The sequence below is a fragment of the Microtus pennsylvanicus genome, chromosome 10, assembly GCF_037038515.1.
Source record: "Microtus pennsylvanicus isolate mMicPen1 chromosome 10, mMicPen1.hap1, whole genome shotgun sequence".
NCBI classification, from domain to species: domain Eukaryota; kingdom Metazoa; phylum Chordata; class Mammalia; order Rodentia; family Cricetidae; genus Microtus; species Microtus pennsylvanicus.
Window position 1 is genome coordinate 101,045,322 of NC_134588.1, and position 22,207 is coordinate 101,067,528.

Here is a 22,207-nt window from a genome sequence, read left to right on the forward strand (position 1 = left end):
CACTAGGCCCATCCTGGGCTTGGGTCTCAGCAACTGTGCACTAGCTGCAGACGGGAGCTCAGCTTCATCACTCCTGGGTCTTACCATGCTCACTGTGGGACACAGGGACACTGGAGGAGACACAGCATGTCATGGTAGATAGTACAGAATCTACAAGTCTGTTTTGGTTTCTGTTAACTGAACCAGGCTGGCAGGGGCTCAGTTCTGGCTATCACTGGGGCTCTCTGTCTCCATCTCCATGTCTTAGGGTTTTCTGGAGCCTCAACTAAGACAAAGTCCCTTTCAGCTATGGGTCTGCCTTGGCATCCTGGGATCTGATGACACATTCCTTCACAGGCTGCTACATTTGGCTTGTAGCTTGGGAAAGTGCTAGCCTTCAGACAGAGAGCCTTCTGTGGTTTCCAGAACATGGCAATGGAACCATGCGAGGGATTCTGGGATTCTAAGTCCTGGGACTTCCAGCATATTCTAGTTCACAGAATCTTTGATTCTCTTTCTCTTTGTGGCCACCTCTGTCCCAACATATACATAGCACACCACATACACATGACTTAATGCACATACTGTATACACATAATTACCATACTTCACTACATCCTCACCATAAAATATACCACATATGCTACTATATACACACCACACACATGCATACCCTATACCACACAACCACATAATCACCACATACATATACCATACATGCATGCTATATACACATCACACACATAATATATACCACAATGCTTATCAAAAACATCATATCCCACATATTGACTCCCATATACCTACCATACAGACTGCATACTTGCACATACACATACCATGTATGTATATTATACACCCCACATATTGACTCCCATATACCTACCATACTTGCACATACACATACCATGTATGTATATTATACACTTCATCATAACGCTACACATCCCATGCATGTATAAAGCACAATAACAAGACTTATGCCACACACATACACAGAATATACACAGACCATGCCCGCCTGTGTACACACGGCAGTGGTAATGTCTTCGTTAGACTCAGGACTTTACAGGAGATAGAAAGAGCCTCGAAGCCATGGACAGTTAGATAGACAAGCAAAGGGCTTGGCTGCCTTGTGAACCAGCCACTCTCGATGTTCAGATGTGTGCCGTTGAGCAGGCCTGCTAAGAGGGTATCAGCACTCAGGTTAGTCACGAGACTCCTTCCTTGTCCTATTGTTACCAAATGTTTCTACACACGTCTGCCAGGAGAGTAGACACTCCTCGGGCAACACATTGTTTGAGACACTGCAAAATCTCGTTCAACGCTCACTGTATTTGCTCACAGACCCAGGGCAGCCTCCAGTTTGCCCCAGATAATGGATGAACAATTCTGAAGCTCTTTGTCGTTGTACAAACACACCCTCCCATTATGTGTGTCCCAACAGTCCCACATCCAGCGTATGGGTCCCCTCATTGGCAGACTGTTTGATACAGACACCATCTGTCCATATGTGTGCACTAGATTGTCATGTATGTGCCTGAGGAGTGGTCTTGCTATGGAGCACAGGCTGGCCTTGAGCTCCTGTTCCTCTTGCCTTTGTCTCTCGGAGACTGGGATTTGAGGGCGCACTGCCTCACTGGGCTCTGCCCTTTAAAATGCAATTTCATACCTTTTCTCCCCAGAATAATAGAATATTATGCTCCATCTAGAATTTATGGGCTCGCCACTAGACTTTAAAGTACATGAACAATATAGCGACTTTCTCTCCTGTAAAACCACTTTAAATCATATGTGTGAAACTGTCACCTTTTCCTTATAAAAGAAACTGTGTGTGTGGCTTTTAGTTTTTGCATCTTGTGGGTGATGGTAGCATCAGTAACCTCATGTTAGAGCCATGGAGGCTGAGAGAATAGGATGTGTGGGTGATGCTAGCATCGGCAGCCTTGCGGTAGAGCCACAAAGGCTGAGGGAATAAGATTTGGGAGACAGGAAATCTCATGGCCTACCAGAATGGGTGTTTTTTTACTGTACAGATCTCCAAGTGTTGGTTTGTTAATTCTTTGAGCAGTCTCTGGTTGTTACTCTAGAGGACAGCAGAGAAGGACATTTGGATCTTGGTTCTATCATTATATTAAATCACAGTGTAATCTTGTCTCCTGTCACTTAGCTGTTTATTTTTGTGTTTTAATTCTATATTCTTTAGCAATGTATTTAGATAATATATACCCCACTTCTCCTCTCCAACTCCCCACAACTTCATCTTTATTTCTTTCTTCTCCTTCCCCTGCTTCATAATCCACTGAACATGATCAGTGCTGACCATAAATGGGAGTCAGGCCACTTGTTGGCGCATGGACAATCTACCATGGCCCCACGGCTGAAGAAAACTGACCTTCCCTCTATCAGCATCCATCACCTGCCAAAACCTTCTCAGTTAGGGGTAGAATCTCACACACCTCACCTACCCACACTGGCATGTTGTGCAGGGCTGTGTAGTGAGATCACAGCTATCGTGAGTTCATGAGTCTATCAGCCTTCTCATGTCTAGGAGACACCACTTTGCAGCCATCCTCCCCGACCTCTGGCTCTTACTATCTTTCTGTGATGTTCCTTAGCTCTCTAAACCTCCGTTTCCCCATCTGTGAAAAGTGTATAGTAATGAGATGACCTCACAGCGTGGCCACACTAAGTCGCAGGCAGTAGGTAAGGACGACATCATTCCCGCCACTGTAACTTATGACTGTAGCATCATCAGGCTATCTTGGGCCTTGTGTACTTATTCTAGTGGCTTTGGAAGAAATCAACATGGTTTCTGGAGACTCTTCAGGCTGTCTGGGAAGCTTCGGCTTTTCCGTTCTGTTTGGTGATGACAGTCAGGGATACTTTGGAAAGCATTCTGTCAAAGGCACCATAGAATGCCTGGTGATTTTCAAAGGACTGACACGCATTAGCTCTCATTTCATTTTCAAGATGACACTATGTAACAGTCCTACGTAGGTGACACTTTGTATCAGTCCTGGGTAGTTTGATATTAGCATTGGGAAGTGAGCGCTTGTCTGCAGAGATAGGTTCCAGCAAGCAGCCCGTCTGTATTTGGAGCCTAGTCTTCTGGCTTCTGGTTCTGTTGTATCTACTAGGTTGTGGTCTTAACTCCATTTTAGACTTTTTCTTCTTTTTTTTATGACTCTGCAAAAAACACATATAAACAGCTTCACACTTTTCATATGATTTCTGGAGTTCAGATTCCTATGAGGTTGTTGGCAAAATCCTTAGATAGTCTCCAGACCCAGCCTGAGATTTCCTTGTGTCTGTTTTTGTTGTTCTCTGAAAGTGATTCAGGGTTGAAACCCGAAATTCAAGGCTTAGGGGTTTGGAGAGATGGTTCAACAGTTAAGAGTGTATACTCCTCTTGCAGAGGACATAAGTGTGGTTCCCAGCGCCCGGGCAGAATAGCACACAACTGCCTGTAACTCCAGCTTCTGGGGCTCTAATGCCTCTGGCGTCTCTGGGCACCTACACTCACCCACAGACACATGCCCCTCCCCATACATATAGATAGTTAGCATTAAAATAAGTCTTCAAAGAAGAGATTCAGGGGTTGTAGACTCAGCGAGGAGCTCTGGATCAGGCATGGCAACCTGCTGGACTGCCAACCCTCTGGGTGGTTCCCTTCCTTACCACCCACCTGTATTCATGACTTATCTGTGGCTATCAGAGGACACTGCACCCAAGGCAACTTTTGTAAGAGTTTATCTGGGCTTATTGTTCCAGAGGAATAAGTGTCCATCCCAGCAGGCAGGCATAGCAGCAAACAGAAGCCACGCCAGCAGGAATAGGAAGCTGAGAGCTCACCTCTCCAAAGGCAAGTCAAATCAGAAAGGGCAAACAGCAAGCAGAAGGAGGCTTTTAATCCCAAAGCCCACCTCCAGCAAGGCCACACCTCCTAAGCCTCCCCAGGCAGCCCCACCAACTAGGAAACAAGGGTGCAAATGCCTGAGACTGTGGGCGACATTTTTCACACTACCGCACGTCCCCACTTAGCGTCCCCACTTAGCGGGAAGCCTGGCCCCAGCCCAGTCTCACAGTAGATGCTAAATGGCTAATGGTGGCCTGGGATTCTCCGTGTTTCACCCCACAGCTCCTGTTTTAACTTCATCACTGTCGTCCTTTCCAGCCACATCCGTTGGACATGGATAGAGAAGATGAACACTTTCGGAGCCTGTTTGAGGAGTTCGCAGGCAAGGTGCGTGGAGGGCAGGTGCCTTGTGCGCTGGGCAGGAGCAGGCTCCGGTCAAACTTGTCTGCACTCCCCCCCCCCCCCCCGGGGGGCTGCCGGAGCACAGATGGCGGAGCTGCAGACTCTGGGGTTCCAGCCTGTGCCTATCATGTGTCACCTCACCCTGTCTCAAGCTGGCAGGCTTTTCCTGTGTTTTTGGGAGAGACAGGGTAACTATTGTTCAGAGGCCACTTTTCTTCCTGCGTTGACTGACTTGAGAAAATAGAAAAGCCCAATCTCCGGGTCTCGCCAAAAGCCTTTCAGTTTGTAAATTGGTCCTGTCAGATTGGGCCTCTGACTGGAAAGCCAGGGCAGCACGACCTCTTTAAATCGATAGCCTTCGGAGGTGGAATTGCCCAGCCTCAGTAGGAGCCTACTCAGTTAACCTGCTCTGGGAGTGGAGACACAGCCCTGCCCACTGGAGACCAGTGGTGCTGTGGGATCTAAGCCTGTCTCTGGTGTGTGTATGAATATGATTGTGGTTAGGGTATGCACAGCTGTCCCTGCTCCCCTGTTCCTTCTCCCCCTGTCCTGCTGCCCAGGGTCCATTTTTGGTTCTAGTCATTTAGCAGTCATAAGTGTGAGCTCACCCAAGACCAAGTGTATCCCCACTGGCCTCATAGAAGTTTGGGATCCTGGATGGGTCATAAGGTGCTAAAGAGACCCCAAGAAGGGAAAAGCTATACTTCCTACCTCACTTTTGCCATTGAGGCTCCAAGAGCCTTTCTGGACTTAAATGGAATGGAAGCCTGGTGCAGTGGTCTGTCATTCCAGGAGTGTGGGAGTCTGAGCCTGGAAGCCCGCAGGAGCTAGGAGTTTGGGGACAGCCTGGAATATATGGTGAATCCTCTGTTGGGAGTGGGGGAGGATGAGGGAGGAATGGGAAAACACAAAACATACCAGACACCCTTGCAACAAAGCAAAGCAACCCTGCAAGCAGCGCTCTGTGTGGCCACTGACACGCACTGCCACGGAATACATCGCCTGTATCGTTGAGGGGCGATGGAGAGAAGACACAGGCCACCATGCCCCCCTCTGTTAGTAAAGTGACAGAGGGTTAAGGTAGTCCAAGGTCACAAGGTCTCATGGAGGTCACAGCCAAGGTCCAGAGTGGTCTCTGAGAGCCCCATTTCATTCCTGGTCAAGGAATGAACTTATCTACTGAAAGGTTTTTCAGAGGGGTCCCGGGTGTCAGTCTAGAGCTGAGCACCCTACACCCCAGGGAGACCTTTGTGCACTTTTGGTATCAGCTCTCCAATGTCAGGACCTGGTTGGGGGGGTACAGGAGGACCAGAGCGATTGTCTAGGTTGGAACCCAGTGCACAGTCCACTGCTTCTGCTGCGCCCCTTGTCCCTTGCCCTACCTGAGGTCTATCTGGGTGTTGAGACATGTATCTTCTCTCTAGCTCAGTGTTCACACCAAATACACCCGGGCTGCTTCATTCCCTGAATCCGAATTCCATCCTGAAAATGTGCTCCTCTATGGAATAGCAGCCCCCACACGTGTGGGAAATCTGGCACTTGGTGCCTGTGAGCCCCAAGCTGTTATGGTATGAGGATACAAGCCGTTGTACGTGTGTGTGTGTGTGTGTGTGTGTGTGTACACACACAGTGATTAGCAGTTTCTATAGCCATGGCTCTTTAACTGTAGCATGGATACAGTTTTGTTAAAGGTTTAATGAAGCCACACATCGGGCATGAGGTACCCATTAGTTACCACTGTCAGTAATGTCACACTCTGCCCTCTGACCAAGCAAGTCCCACGAAACACAGCGAGAGGCTGCGTTGGCAGCCTTCTGTGGAGCCGGGTGCCAAGCTTGTGCCATGGACATTTCTCTGTTTTCCCCACTAACTCTCCTGTGCTCTTCCGGGCTGTTGGACACCAGAGGGGATGGGTAGGTTGAGTTTCTAAATAACACACACTTTGGAAAATCAAAGGGCGGGTGGACGTAGAGTCTGCCTGAGGAGGGAGCCCTCGACATTAATTGGACACCATGAAATAGCTTGTTGGTTCTGACATAATTCACATTTGGGCTCTTTCTAGGATTCTGAGATCAGCGCTAATCAGCTCAAGAGGGTCCTGAATGGAGTGTTTTCTACACGTGAGTTCTCCCCAGCCAGAAAGTCCATGGGCATCCAAAAGAAGTGCGAGGTGGGGCTAAGAGAAGGGGCAGGCAGGGATTGGCCAGAAGTACCCCAGGTAGGGGAGGGGTCCAGGCTGCCTCAGAGATCCCGACTCTGTGGTGAGGCTGGGGAGGAGGCGGCATTGGAAGAGCTGAGACTCACACTTTTAAGTACCCAGACCTGGCAGGACCAAGAATCTTGACATCAAATGCAATTATTTGTAAGTCCTGAGAGCAAGGAAGCTGGGCTGGGCTTGATTTATGTGACACTCTTCTACAAATGTAATGTTGCCTGAAGACGCTTTATGGTGCTTCTTTGGGGAAGTAGCTGGGAGGGGCGATTCTGACCATTCTTGTCTATACTCAGTTGCCTAAAGCTTCAGACTTCTTCTAGCCTTGGGGACTGCCCAGGTGTCCACCTGCTCCCCAAGGAGGGCAGTGCATCCTGTTTCAAACCTCAGTGTCACTGAAGCCAGCATGGAGCCAGGCACTTTCTGCTCTGGTCCAGGCATGGTCAGGGTTGAGTCTTCGTCTGCTTGGGTGATGGGCTCTCACTCTAGCTCAGAGACAGGCAGGGACCCGAGCAGTGTCCTGGGGCTCAGAGCTCTACCCTAGCTTAGGATAGCCCTTCAGTTCTCTGCTCTGCTCTTGCTCCTTCTACGGCTTAGAGCAGAGAGGAGGAGGGGCTCCAAGGTCTTTAGCACCCAGGTGAAGGCAGAGGGCAGGGATGTCTGGAGATCCAGCAAGACTCCTGTGGCTTAACAGCGACAGCTTCATTGAGCCACTGTGTGTTGTGACTAGGGAGCCAGGTGGCCTATGTTTAAAACCCAGTTCTGTTCCCTACACAGGTCAATGACTTTGAGCAAACTGTAGAAGCTCCTGGGCTTATTGGTCCTTGTTTATAAAACGAGGATGATGATAACATCTGCCAAGCAGGGATCAGATAGTGACAGGGAGACCCAAGGAGGGGCTGGGGTGGGGATGGAGAGTAGGTGGGCTTACACCAATATCCTGGTAACAGAGCAGAGCTGTTTTAGTAAGAACTCAGCATGTTTTGCTTCCCATACCACAATGCTCAACTAGTTCTTGGTTGCGAGTAGCATCAATATCACCAATTGCGTTTCCATTTGATGGCAGGCAAAACTAAAGCTACAAACATAAATCAGTGGGCAGCAGGGCTGAGGTTCAGAGGTTCAAACACAAGGCCAGTGCTGCTCAACACTATATCCCTGGCTACCAGGAGGCTGGCGGTATCTGTCCTGAGCCTCCCACGATGCTCTAACCGTCTCCATTGAAACTGTACTCTCTTTGATAGTCTCCTGCTGCCTAGATCGTTTGTCTCACCTGTCTTCAAACAACCCCGACTCCCACCTTCTTTTCTTTTTAAATATTTAGGAACAGACATGAAATTTGATGGATTCAACATCAACACTTGCAGAGAAATGATCAGCCTGCTGGATGTATCCTTTAAATGTCACATCTTTTTTTTTTCTTTTCTGTTTTAAAGGCTCCTCTACCTTTTTCCAGTAAGGAGGGAGAGGAGGGGAGAAACTGCGAAAAGAAGCATATTTACTGATCATATGTCAGGAATGGTGTTTGAGTTTTAAAGAAAAATGCATCGTTTTGCAAATTGTCTTGACCGTACCTGAGACTATCTCCCAATTATTCATAAAAAAACCAAGATATTCCATAGTTGAGTACCTCAATGGAACTTAGAGATAGCAAGTGGTTTTTGCCTTCCTCCTTCCTCCACACTATGTTGAGCACAGTGCTCCCACCTGCTGGAATTTGTCCAACTCTCTACCCTCACCAGGGCCCCTCCCTGGCTCCCCTCATCATTGTATGAGCTTTGCTTAAGACTCTCAACATGGCCCTTGGGTCTCCACTACCAATAGTTTAGGATTATGATACAAGATAAAACCTATTTGTTCTCTCTGATCTCATCTCCTATTGAAGAACGGTCTTTTCAGTGTTTGCCAGAAAACTATTACACAAGACCTTAAGCTGCATGGCTGACAAATAATAGATATGACATATCTTACAGTGTGAGGTGCTGGGAAACCTAGGATCAAGACACGGCAGACGTGTCTGGTGAGGGCTTGTCTCCTGGTTCCTGGCTGTAGCTTCACAAGGCAGAAGGGGTTTCTCTGGAATTACCTTTATAACAGCACAATTGCATTCATGAAGGGTGCCCCTTGGTGACCCAATTACTTTCCAGAGGCCCCATTTCTTGATCCTTTCATACTGGGATTAGATTTCAAGACATGGATTGGGGGAACCTAAACACTCAATCTATTATAAATGGGTAGGAGTTTTCATTGATGAATAGAGAAAACATTATATGCGTCAAGGAAATTCTATACAAAGGTACAGGGCACTAATGGTTCAACAGCATTTCCTTAAGATTTGCCTGGGACAGGTGCAGGTGGCCATTCTCCACTTACTGGTGGTGCAGATGAATCCTTTAGCCTAAGGAGGCCTGCTTCAGTTCTTAGGGTCTCATTCATGATGAAATCTGGTAACTTACTCCAGGAGCCTTTCACCAGTGCCAGAGAAGGCAGGAAGAGTGACTTTACATATGGCAGTGTCTGTGTAAAGTTATAGTAGTGGGGGGGTCGCCAATCTCCGTTCACGTCATTATTGATAGATAGGTGGTGCTGTCTAGTGGCCTCGGAGCTCCAAGTGGCCACTAGCCGAATAGTGCTGGGGCCCTTCTGCCCTTGGTCCCATGGACGTGGGATTAATAGTTCAACCTGTGATTAATAGTTCAAGTTTGATTAATAGTTCAGCCTGTGATTAATAGTTCAAGTTTGATTAATAGTTCAACCTGTGATTAATAGTTCAAGTCTGATTGACTTTGCCATGGTTAGGGTCTTGGTTTCAGAATCATTCTCATCAAAGCTTTCTGGTGATTTCAATTCAGATTCAGATTTGGCTGTAGTTACGCACCCATCATTCCCAGTGGCACCATATCTCTCAGGGCTGCTGACTTGGTGATTCTGTCTTCTTTTGGAGTCTTTGTTTTTCTCTCCCCATTTCCCCTTACCCCCATCGCACCCCACCCCCAAGTTCCCAATTTTTGCCCAGCAATCTTGTCTACTTCCAATATCCAGGAGGATAACTATATGTTTTTCTTTGGGTTCACCTTCTTATTTAGCTTTTCTAGGATCACAAATTATAGGCTCAATGTCTTTTATTTATGGCTAGAAACCAAATATGAGTGAGTATATCCCATGTACATCTTTTTGGGTCTGGGTTACCTTACTCAGGATAGAGTTTTCTATTTCCATCCATTTGCATGCAAAATTCGAGATGTCATTGTTTTTTACCACTGAGTAGTACTCTAATATGTATATATTCCACACTTTCTTCATCCATTCTTCCATTGAATGGCATCTAGGTTGTTTCCAGGTTCTGGCTATTACAAATAATGCTGCTATGAACATAGTTGAACAAATACTTTTATAATATGATAGAGCATCTCTTGGGTATATTCCCAAGAGTGGTATTGCTGGGTCCTGGGGTAGGTTGATCCCAAATTTCCTGAGAAATGCCACACTGGTTTCCAAAGTGGTTGCACAAGTTTGCATTCCCACCAGCAATGAATGAGGGTACCCCTTACTCCACAACCTCTCCAGCAAAGGCTATCATTGGTGTTTTATATTTTAGCCATTCTGACAGGTGTAAGATGATATCTTAAAGTTGTTTTGATTTGCATTTCCCTGATTACCAAGGAGGTTGAGCATGACCTTAAGTGTCTTTTGGCCATTTGAACTTCTGCTGAGAATTCTCTGTTCAGATCAGTGCCCCATTTTTTTAATTGGGCTGATTAACATTTTGAAGTCTAGTTTCTTGAGTTCTTTATATATTTTGGAGATCAGACCTTTGTCTGTTGTGGGGTTAGTGAAGATCTTCTCCCAGTCAGTAGGTTGCCTTTTTGTCTTAGTGACGGTGTCCTTTGCTTTACAGAAGCTTCTCAGTTTCAGGAGGTCCCATTTATTCAATGTTGCCCTTAATGTCTGTGCTGCTGGGGTTATACGTAGGAAGCGATCTCCTGTGCCCATATGTTGTAGAGTACTTCCCACTTTCTCTTCTATCAGGTTCAGTGTGTTCAGATTCAATATGGGGTGGGGTTTAAATCTCCATGTGTGCAGATTAAGAAAGATGGCAAGCCTATTAAGATGTAGTTCATATGTAAGAATATGCTTAGTTGGGATGGACACGTCATTCCGTGGCTTTTGTCAGATTCGGAGTTGTGCAACCATCACCACCTGATTTAGAACACTTTCCTACACCCACTTAAATCCTGCACTACCATTAGCAGTCATTCTTTGTTCTCCCAACTCTCATTCCATCACAGCTACTACTACATTGTCTACCTCTGTAAATCTGCACATTGTGGACATTTGTCTCCATGGAATCCTACAACAGATGGTGCTCCCATTAGCATGGTATCTCAAGTGCTAGAACGTAATCGGAGACTGCTCATTCATTTCCTGGCTGTCCAGACCCGAACCATCACACAGAAACTATAATAATTACAACATTGTTTGGCCATTGGTTCATGCATATTTATAGGTAGCTCTTATATCTTAAATTAACCCATTTCTAGTATTCTGTGTAGTGCCAGGTAAGGTTCCAGTGGGCATCTTTCTTCTTCTGCAGCTACACAGTGTTTCCTTGACTCTGCCTACTCTCTCTCTATATCTCTTCCAGTGTGGCTATATGCTGCCATACTATAGGCCAAAGCAGCTTTATTCATTAACCAATAAGAGCAACACATATACAAAAGAATATACCCCATCACCAGAATACACATCAGCATTCCCTCACTCATGGAAACTTGAAAATGCCACTGTTTAACTCTCAGTCTTGGAGACCCTGACCAATAGGTCTATCTAGACTTTGGAACAAGCAAAGATTCAAGCTATGTCTTCATTGCCTATCAGGTATATACATTTAGAGACGTTACTAAATGCTTGGGCTATTAGGATCTTTTTCTGGAGAATAGAATAAGAATGTCTACTTTATGCAACCATTGTGGGGGTGATAGGAGATGCAAGCATAGAAAGTGCCAAAACTCGGGGTGCTGTTTCCCTGAGCCCAGTACCCTGCCAAGAATGGTTGTTTGTGTTGTAGGGAGGATGTGAGCTGTGTTCCAGCCAACATCCAGTGCTCTGTGGAGATTGGTTGTTTGTGTTGTAGGAAGGCTGTGAGCTGTGGTCCAGCCAACATCCAGTGCTCTGTGGAGACTGGTTGTTTGTGTTGTAGGAAGGCTGTGAGCTGTGGTCCAGCCAACATGCGGCACTAATCAGAGATACAGTCCAGACTGGATGCTCTGACAGGATGGGGATGTGAGTCAGCCTTTCACAGCTTTAATGAAATACCTGAGAGGATGGGCTTGTAACAGCAAAGGCTTCTTTGAGTCCACAATTTGGGCTGTTTTGACCTATGATGAGGCAGCAGAGAATGATGGAGAAGAGAACTGTGTACCTCATGGTATCCAGGAAGTAAAAGAGAGAGAGGAAGAGGCAGGACCCAACATCCCCTGCAGGGGCATGTCTCCAATGGCTGTGTTGTTTCACTAGACCCAACTCCTCAAAGCTCCCCAACCCACTCCAAGAGTGCCATGCTGGGCACTGAGCCTTTATCAGGTGGACCTTTAGCTGTCATTCCAGATCCAAACTGGAGCAGAGAACTTTGCACAGCTGTGTGCAAACTGGACTCTCATTTGGCTGTCTAACATACATGGGGAGGATTGATGGCCTATTCTGTAAGACAGTGCTGTTTATTGGTTGGTGTGATTGGTGATAAAAGAGACTGAAATTTATGAGGGTAAGGACAATTTAAAACCAAAACCCCATGTCTAGTCCAGCAGTCAGTAAGTATTCTTGGAAGAAAGATAAGTCGGATATGGAAAATTCCAAGGGCCTTCCCAGCATGCATACCTTTTTTGGTTTTGTTATAGCATCTGAGAAGACCCCCGTAATTGCAACACCTCGTAATTTTTTTTGACATTCTGACAATATTAATGTGATTTGAATGAGAAGTTGCACTAATCACAGAAATTTTAGTCTGGAAGTGAGTGTATAAACCATGTAGCTCTACCGGCTGACCCCGGGATAATGAGGATGTGGTGTTAGTTAGGGTTGTCATTGGGAGCTTTTGGGCTGCTGCTTTGTTCTTCACTCATTCCTCTGTGCCTGGCCTCTGGGGTGAGTAATTGACCTTCTAATTTTAATTCCCACCATCACCCCATTGTGTAGCTTGCTTCAGACATGGAAGGAAGTCAACTAAGACTTCAAGGCACTCGCTTAGCTCATAAGAGGAAGAAATACACTGATGATTCAGGGTTTGTTCATGTTGGCCTTTAACAAGCTTAGAGTGATGGGACTGGAACCCTGGGACCCAAGGAGCTCAAGACACTCTGGCTGAAGATTTGCAAGTATCTGGTAACTAGCGCTTTTCTCTTCCTCTCTTGAGAGAAGGGCATATTTCTGGGCCATGACCCCTTTTCTCCTTTCTGACCCTCTATAATGCTTATTCCTGGAATGCTCTAGATCCTAGTCTGTTAAGACTCTGGTCAAAACCACCTGAACCTGGGCACATTGTTCAGAAGGGAGCCGGGAGGCAATGACAGTGGGAGATACTGATGTCCACCTCTCTAACGATAGCCCCCCTCAGAGGACAAAGTGCTACACTGACCTTTAGCCCTTTTTTCCTGCTCGGGAACTTCTCTGAAGATGTCAGTGCAATCTCTTTAGAGCACATCCTTAGCTTTCCAAGAGAGGAGTCTAGTGGGAGGAAAGTGTTGTCCAGGGCTGTGCTATTCTCCATGTGTGATTTCTCTCTGGCTTCAGGAGATCTACCAGGAAATGGACCACAACCATGTAGGGACCATGAATGCCCATGAGATGAGGACAGCCCTTAAGAAAGCAGGTGAGGACTCGTCCTGTAGAAGAGGCCTTCTGACCCAGGTGTGCCCAGTGTAGATAGCTGTTCTCATGACAGTGGCTAAGGGTCATTCCTGAGAGCTTTCTTACACTGGATGCCAGCGTGACAGCAAAGCCTTGCTGGGGTCCATCCTGTCCAGGAGGGAGGAGACCACGGTGCTCTGTATCTTCCTGTTACTGAGTCAGGCAGTAACAGTGGTGACAAGGTGTGGGGCTCCGCAGGGGTCCATAGACACAAAGCCCCTTACCCTTTCTACCTGTCCTTTCCTGTGGTTGTGTAGCCATGGGTATCCTCGGGCTGAGCTGCTGTTGGAACTGGGAGGGAGCTGGTGGGACACCCCTAAGAGTGGAGAGACTTGTTGGCAGGGCATCTCCCGGGCCTCCCCGGAGGAGGCAGATTAGTCCTGATTTACAGATTTACACAGAATCCTGAAGGGCCCCTGTGACACCAGTACCTTGAAGCTTATGAGGAAAACGCTAAGACCTTTGCGTCACCCATGACACAGTCCCTCTTGGCCACCAGGTTTCACTCTCAATAACCAGGTCCAGCAGACTATTGCCATGAGATATGCGTGCAGCAAGCTTGGCGTGGACTTTGACGGCTTTGTGGCTTGCATGATCCGCCTGGAGACCCTGTTCAGTAAGCCTTGGTTTTCTTTAGCCTTGCTTCTTTCCCTCAGAGACACAGAGCGTTGTGAGGGCCAAGCTAGGAGACGAGAGACCTGACAGTGCCGTTGGAGCCAGGGGACTAAGGAAGTATAGATGGGATTTGTATAACTGTGATACTCAGGAGGGAGGGGAAATAAACACTTTAGGGGCTATAGAAGTCTGGGTTGGTCATACCTAAGGGCCAAAGTTGCTTTTCCTTGGAGATCTGAAGAATGCTGTCCTGATTATTGAGCTATACAAAGTCTCTAGGCCAAGGCACTGAATCTCTTAAGGGTCCTGTGTTAGGAGCTTTAGTGTTATTCACCTGTATGCCACCGTGAGGGTCATTTGAGAGACTGTGCCACCTTCCAGGAATAGGGTGGGCTCCCTCTAGAAGGCAGTAGCTGTATTCTTCCCTTGCATCTTGGGATGCTGTTATCTTTTAATCGGTTATCTTTTTAAGGGAGGGGGCCTTCCTTTTATTGGAAGAGTGCAGGGTGAGAAACCTTAGGGGCAAAATCAGCTGACCAGAGACAGAGCTGAGGAGCTGGACTTTCCACAACCCACTCACCAAAGAAATGCCAGTTTTTTGGCTGAGCATCTGAAAGTGAAGACCCAGAGGAATCATCTCCATTGACAACTTGGTCCATCTATTCAGTCTGGGAGACACCTGCCATCATGAAAACTCATCCTGACTGCTGGTCCCTGGGGTTAATGAGATCTGGAGGGCAGGGGAGCGGGGAGAAGAAAGCTGTGGTTTGGTGTGGGCTGACCAGAGACAGCGCTCTGATGGTCCAAAACCCAGAAACAGACCTGACCGACTTCCTTCCTTGTCTGGTGTTTCAGAACTGTTCAGGCTTTTGGACAAGGACCAGAATGGCGTTGTGCAGCTCTCCCTGGCTGAGGTAAGTGACTCAAGGTTTGAGGAACTCCTGGTAAACAAAACTTTGAAATCCCTGGACAGAATAGGTGCCAGGCTGTGTTTATTTCAACCAATCAGCTTATTTCCATGGAAATCCCTGCATGGTCTATGGTGGGCGTGAGGAGAAGGAATGGGGCAGTCTCTTAAATCTGTTAAGCATTTTCATTAATTAATATAATTTAATCAAGTGCCTCCCTCTTGCCTCTTTCATCCTTTTCTTTATCTTTAAGATAAAGTAGTAGCTGGCTGTATGGAAAGCCATTTCAGAGAGGCAGACTGTTGTTAACGTGGACACACTTGTATGTGCGTGTGTGTCTGGTGGGGAGCAAACGTAGTTTAAGATGTCTGACTCCTGAGACTTCTGAGTTGACATATAGGAGGCACTGGAAGCCAACACTGGAACTGCAGAAAGGTGGGCTGTAGAGCAAACCAACGGGTGTTCCTGCTGTGCACAAGCCACACAGCCTCTGTGCCGAAGGCACCCGTCACTGTAAGGGGCACACTCTGCATAACGGAGGCTCTCGCCAGGGGGAAGGCAGTGTGGACATGACCCAAGGGTCCAAGTTATGAGGCAGCGTTGGCTTCTGACATGCTCCTGGGATGGTGGAGCTAAAATACTTTCTTTGCTATGTTAGAGGACCGGGTTATTACCCCCACCCCCTGCCATGTTAGAGAATCGGGTTATTACCCTCTCTGCCATGTTAGAGAATCGGGTTATTTCCCTCTCTGCCATGTTAGAGAATCGGGTTATTACTCTCTCTGCCATGTTAGAGAATCGGGTTATTACCCTCTCTGCCATGTTAGAGAATCGGGTTATTTCCCTCTCTGCCATGTTAGAGAATCGGGTTATTACCCTCTCTGCCATGTTAGAGAATCGGGTTATTACCCTCTCTGCCATGTTAGAGAATCGGGTTATTTCCCTCTCTGCCATGTTGGAGAATCGGGTTATTTCCCTCTCTGCCATGTTAGAGAATCGGGTTATTACCCTCTCTGCCATGTTGGAGAATCGGGTTATTTCCCTCTCTGCCATGTTAGAGAATCGGGTTATTACCCTCTCTGCCATGTTAGAGAATCGGGTTATTTCCCTCTCTGCCATGTTTGAGGACTGGGTTATTACCCTCCCCCTCGCCATGTTAGAGGATGGGTTATTACCCCCCCCCCCCACCGCCATGTTAGAGAATAGGGTTATTTCCCTCTCTGCCATGTTTGAGGACTGGGTTATTACCCTCCCCCTTGCCATGTTAGAGGATGGGTTATTACCCTCCCCCATGTTAGAGAATCGGGTTATTACCCTCCCTGACATGTTGGAGGACTGGGTTATTTCCCTCTCTGCCATGTTAGAGGATGGGTTATTACCAACCCCCCCATGTTAGAGAATCGGGTTATTACCCTCCCTGACATGTTGGAGGACTGGGTTATTTTCCTCTCTGCCATGTTGGAGGACCGGGTTATTACCCTCCCTGACATGTTAGAGGGCTGTTTTATACCATCTGAGTCCAGTTACTTTTTGTTTTTCTTGTGAATGGAAATGATAATGATTATTTCCTATGATTGAGGAAAACCTTTCTTTGTAACATATCTGTGGATTCCTGCAGATAGCTGGAGACTAGTGTAGTATGGAAAAAGTGTTCCTGTAGAATTATACACAGGTACATTTAAGAACATATATGCACACAATATAGAAAATACAGATATAAATACAGAAACTACACATACATATAGGAATACATACAAATATATATAAAGTATAGACATAAATGTAGGAGTATATACATAAATGCAACATATAGAGACATAAAAATAAGGAATATATAAGGATATATATATATATTTTTAAAGATATATGTATATGAACACAATTGTCTTTATGGGCCTTTGGTTCCAGAATCCTCCTAAGATACCTTGATGCATCAGACCTTTGTATAAAATGGCATAGTGTTTGCATAGGACCCATGCTCATCCTCTTGTACACTCTAAATTCTCGCTATACTGTGTTGATGGTGGCTAACGGAATGCCAGTGCTGGCCAAAGAGCTGTGCACTGCACTGGTTAGGGAGTCTATGACAAGGAAAGAAATTTGGTCCTATGCAACACAGATGCAATTCTTTTTCTGATGAGCTTTAGCCTGCCCTTGAGTCAAGGGCATGGAACCTGCAGTTATTACTGCAACAAGACCCATTGTGCTCACCAATACACCTACTTTTGGAAGCCCCTTTTGGGTGTAGAGCTTTTTCCAAGTCATGCTTTCTGGAGCCTCTGAGTTGGGAGCTAGTGACTGTGTTAAGGGCTTCCTGGGAGTGAGGGTGGCACTGGTTGGAGGATGGAGCTGTGACAGGAGGTGACATACAGGGCAGGAGGACTTCTGTGGCCAAGGCCCACTCCCTATAGGCTATGCACTGATTTTGTCTTTTTGTTTGCAGTGGCTGTGCTGTGCGCTGGTCTGACCTGGTGCTTTGGACATCAACAGCTTCCCTGCCTTCTGCTTGTCATTTTGCAATCTTATGAACACGTACCCTCAAGTGACATTTTCTGATTGTTGTATTGTCCCAGCTAATCACTGTTTCTGAGACACTGGTCTGTCCCAACAGAGCAGGCTGGGGAGCCCCAGATCTCTCAGCAGCACAGAGCTATGAACTATTTGAGTTGATCCCAAGGCCCAGTGGAAGGAAATCAGCCAGTTAAAGTCATGGGCCAGAATGGTTTCTGCCTCCCTCTAGAGATGGGCGATGGTGCGGGGCAAGCTGGGCTTTTCATGCGATGGGAAAAGATAAGACTCTAAGCTACCAGAAGGCTGAAAAAAGTGGATGCTTTCTTGGAGGAGAGTCCTGCTGGAAGCAATGCTGCTTCTGCGGGTCTTTGGGGAAAGAGGTAGAGTTTTAGCTCTGCCAAGTAAGGCCACAGGCATTTCTAGAGAAAGTATTTCACTGGGGGTGGGCTTTGAGAGCTTAAACTGGGCTTGTGGTTCAAGATGTGAGCCCTCGGCTTCCTGCTCCTGCCACGGTGCCTTCACTCCATGGTGTTTTGTCACAGCAGTAGAAAAGTGACTAGTACAACTGTCTACGCACGGAGACATGTTGACTGTGTTCTCAATATTCAGTCCAATTTCAAACATCTCCATAGTCACGGTAACCCCAACACTGTTAAAATATTTAAGCTGTCTTCTGAGACTTGAGGCAGACTCTTTAACTGTGACCCTCTACAAACATGAGCAGGTTATATACTTTCAATACACTGTGGCACCGAGGGAGGACTGGGAGGCTGGTAAGGAGAGATTAGACCAAAGCCAAACAGGGAAAGCACTAAATTATATAGCTCTGTGTCTGGCATACAGGGCAAATGATGACATCATTTGCACCTCAAGGGACTGGGGTAACCCCTCCCCAGCAGCCTGCAGTATACATGGGCTCCTTTTGGGGAGCCTCCAATTACTGCCTATAGGTTTTATCAGCATATGTCACCTGCTCTTGGTGTTTCCAGTGTCCTGGTGTCTCCACCGATACTTGGGCGTCATCTTTGCAGCCTACTCAGTGGTCCATGTAGGGACCCCCAGCTCTTCTACACATTTCCTGTCCTTTGACTTTTCTCCAGATTCTCATAGTCAAGCTCTACAGCATCTGCATTCTCTGTGCTCAGAAACTCAGCACGACAACACTAATATTTGTCACCCACACAGGATATAGCCAAGATTCCCAAGATGATGGTAGCAGTGGGTTCTATAAACCCCAAAGCCTGCAGAAACAGTTCCTGAGTGGCCCTCAGGCATTCTTTATAGACACTCTCATTTTAAATGTATTTCTATACCCTGTTGTCTTCAATGTGTGGCATCTTCACCTTGAGGTTTGCTCTTGCGCCAGGGCAAAGAGCTCAATTTGCCTTTACCAGCAGCCATGCCTTTACTTGGAGCATTTACCTGGTTCACTGTTTTATCTATATTCAGACTCCTTTGCTGAAGGTTTGACAAATCCTTCTGCTCTACTGTGGTGATCTGAAAGAAAATGGCCCCCAAAGGGAGTGGCGCTATTAAGAGGTGTGGCCTTGATGGAGGAAGTGTGTCTCTGTGGGAGCAGGCTTCGAGGTCTCTTCTCAGGCTTCACTTGGTGTGACAGTCAAATTCCTGTTGTCCTGAGTCAAGATGTAGGGCTCCCAGCACCACATCTGCCTGCATGCCTCTGTCTTCTCTTCCATGGTAATAATGGACCCAACTTCTGAATCTGTAAACAAGTTCCTCACACCCCATTAAATGTTTCTTTGTAAGAGTTGTTATGGTCATGGTGTGTCTCTTTACAGCAATTAAAAAAAAAACCAAATAAGGCAGCTACTCTTTATCCTCACTGGTTCTCTCTGTAAATCTGGTTTAACACAGCCAGAGATAACTATGCCACAGCCTGTGTGCTCTGGCACCTCGAAATTTCCTTTACTAGATAAATGAACACATGACTTTTGAATCCAACTTTTATTGAAGGCATGAATGAAATCCATCCCTTCTTGTCAGGGTATAACATGAGTGACCCTGAGTCCTGTTTTCAATGTGGTCTTCATATCTATCTGAAACAGGAGGAGCACAACCCCTACTTATTGTCATATTTCTTTTGGCATTCTGATCTTCTGCACTTCCACCAGAACCTACCATTTAGCAGAACTTACGCCATCCTAGCCATTCTCCAGCCTGTATTTCTAAATTCTTTCAAATTTCAGCTGTGAAGCAGTTCCAAAAACCAGAGAACCACACAATCAGGCTTATTGAAGCCATAGCCCTATGGCTGCTTTTCTCATAACCACAGCAAGATCCTTGACATGAGCTCCAAGACAAAAGGTTTATTCTGGTCACAATTCCAGATATTTCAGTCCATCCTGGTGGAGGAGTTTTCAGTGATGGGAACATGTGGCCTGGGCTCTTTACATCAGCATCAGATAGGAATCTGATGTGGGATTCCCCTCTGTATGCTATGAATGCCATCAGTTAATAAATAAGCTGCTTGGGCCTATTACAGGGAAGAATAGAGCTAGGCAGAAAACTAAACTGAATGCTGGGAGATGCCATGTAGCCACTGGAAGAGACAGATGCTGAAAACTTTCCGGTAGAACATGACCTCGAGGTGATGCACAGATTAATAGGGATGGGTTGATTTAAGATGTAAGAGTTAGCTAGAAATATGCATAAGCTAATAGGCCAAGCTGTGTTGTAATTAATATAGTTTCTGAGTAATTATTTTGGGCCTGGGCAGCCAGGAAACAAATGAACAGCTGTTGCCAACAGATTGGTATGCCATATTGGGCTGACTACATCCACGTAAAACCGAGAAATCTTGGGAAGAAGTTCTAGACAGAAAAGAACAGAGTTAAGCATGGCTTCTTGGTAGCCAGCATTTTTTTTTCTCTTTTGGATAGGCTCTGTTTACTGGCAGCCAGCAGGGGTGCTGTGGCTCCTTTAACAGAGGTTTTCCTAATTCAGTGGTAGCAGAAAAAAGAAAAAAACATGCATAATAAGAGGGTGACTTCCTGGTTCATGATAGTTGCAGGAATAGCTCTGGTCCTTTCAGGAGGCCAAGCACTTAAATGGGGTCTATAAGCAGTATTTACAAATTGCTTAATGGTGACAGAGACTCACTGCAACCTTGGAGCTGGGGCAATGTGCATGGCTCTCAGAGGCAGTGAACATTCCTTTACCATGTTGGGCTGGGCAGAGTCAACAGGCAGTGCTGTAGAGTAGGTCCTAGTCATGCCATGCCCACTTAACATTTTTTTAAAGTACTCCTGGTCAAAAAATAATTACAGGTACACATGCAATAAAGATAAATCCAGATGGAAAAGACCTCTAAATGGGTCATGGTGTTGGATAAATGTACACGGGCTTGGGACAGAAAAAAGTAATTATTAAAAAAGTCAATGGTTCTAATAAATAAATAAATAAATAAATAAATAAATAAAACAAAGTCTTTAAAGAGACAGAGTAGAGACAGTCATAGATTGAAGGAGTAAAGAAAAATAAGCCACATAAAGATGGAATATACACAGAGAGTCTGGATTATGCATATTATTGTGTTCCTTTGAATTTTTTGACTACGGAGAGACATTTGATTCTGGGGACTGCTAAGCTAAACCAACATATACATTTTAAAGGTATCTTGACTTCAAAATTTGCATCTAAGGATATGTTGCTTTGGAAAAGAGGTTCTTCTTTTGTTTCCACAGAAGATGAGGACCTATGGATTTCTTCAAGACTAACGTGGTTTGATGGACCAAGAGCCCCTGAAAGGTCACTGTGAATACCCCCCAAAATTACTTCACCCAACAAAAAGCAGGAAGCAGTTTAGAGAGAACTACAACCAAATTCCCAAATATTGTTTACAAATGTTTGTTTACATTTAAAGGGGGATAAACTATAGATATCAATTCTTTGCATTGGTATGCATCTTGGTCTGTTGATGCAAATTTGAGATCAATTTTGTTATATGTATATTTATGCTCTTGATTATGGTATTGTGTTTGTGCGTCTCATTTAAAAATGTAATGTAGATGGAGATAGAGACAGAGACCCACACTGGAGCACTGGACTGAGCTCCCAAGGTCCCAATGAGGAGCAGAAGGAGGGAGAACAAGAGCAAAGAAGTCGGGACCACGAGGGATGCACCCACCCACTGAGACAGCGGAGCTGATGTATTGGGAGCTCATCAAGGCCAGCTGGACTGTGACTGAAAAAGCATGGGATAAAACTGGACTCTCTGAACATTGCGAACAATGAGAGCTGATGAGACGCCAAGGACAATGGCAAGGGGTTTTGATCCTACGTAATGTGCTGGCTTTGTGGGAGCCTACCCAGTTTGGATGTTCACCTTCCTAGATATGGACGGAGGGGGGAGGACCTAGGACTTACCACAGGGCAGGGAACCCTGACAGCTTTTTGGACTGGAGAGGGAGGGGGAAAGGAGTGGGGGGAGGGGGAGAAAGGTGGAAGGAGGGGGAGAAGGGTGGGAGGAGGGGGAGGGAAATGGGAGGCTGGGTGGAGGTGGAAACTTGTTTTTTTTCTCATTTTCTCAATAAAAAAAGATTTAAAAAAATGTAATGTATAAGTAAGAAATACAGGTTAATTGAGAGTCATCTATGATAGTCAAGCTTGTAGTCATGTTAATTAGGTTTTTTTTAGATGTACAGAGACATTTCAGATGGATAGATATTCTTTAGATCTTTCAAAGTCTAATAGAATATGGCATTAAAAATGTTTAAGAACTTAGGACTTCTCATGACAATGAGACTTGTCTGCTCCTGGCAGCACCAATCTACTTCAAGCAGATGATGGGCACCA

General features: G+C 46.0%; 1 protein-coding gene across 1 annotated transcript in view; it reads left to right on the forward strand.

Annotated features, from left to right (window-relative positions):
• Capn8 (calpain 8) overlaps positions 1-19,156 on the forward strand; it is a 75,617-nt gene extending 56,461 nt beyond the window's left edge. The window contains exons 14-21 of the mRNA XM_075989364.1: positions 4,157-4,225; positions 6,303-6,360; positions 7,777-7,841; positions 12,765-12,833; positions 13,242-13,320; positions 13,858-13,974; positions 14,829-14,887; positions 17,325-19,156. Of these exons, the coding sequence (XP_075845479.1) occupies positions 4,157-4,225; positions 6,303-6,360; positions 7,777-7,841; positions 12,765-12,833; positions 13,242-13,320; positions 13,858-13,974; positions 14,829-14,887; positions 17,325-17,348 (540 nt within the window). The 3' untranslated portion in view covers positions 17,349-19,156. The remainder of the gene's footprint in view (positions 1-4,156; positions 4,226-6,302; positions 6,361-7,776; positions 7,842-12,764; positions 12,834-13,241; positions 13,321-13,857; positions 13,975-14,828; positions 14,888-17,324) is intronic.
• Positions 19,157-22,207: the final 3,051 nt, after the last annotated feature.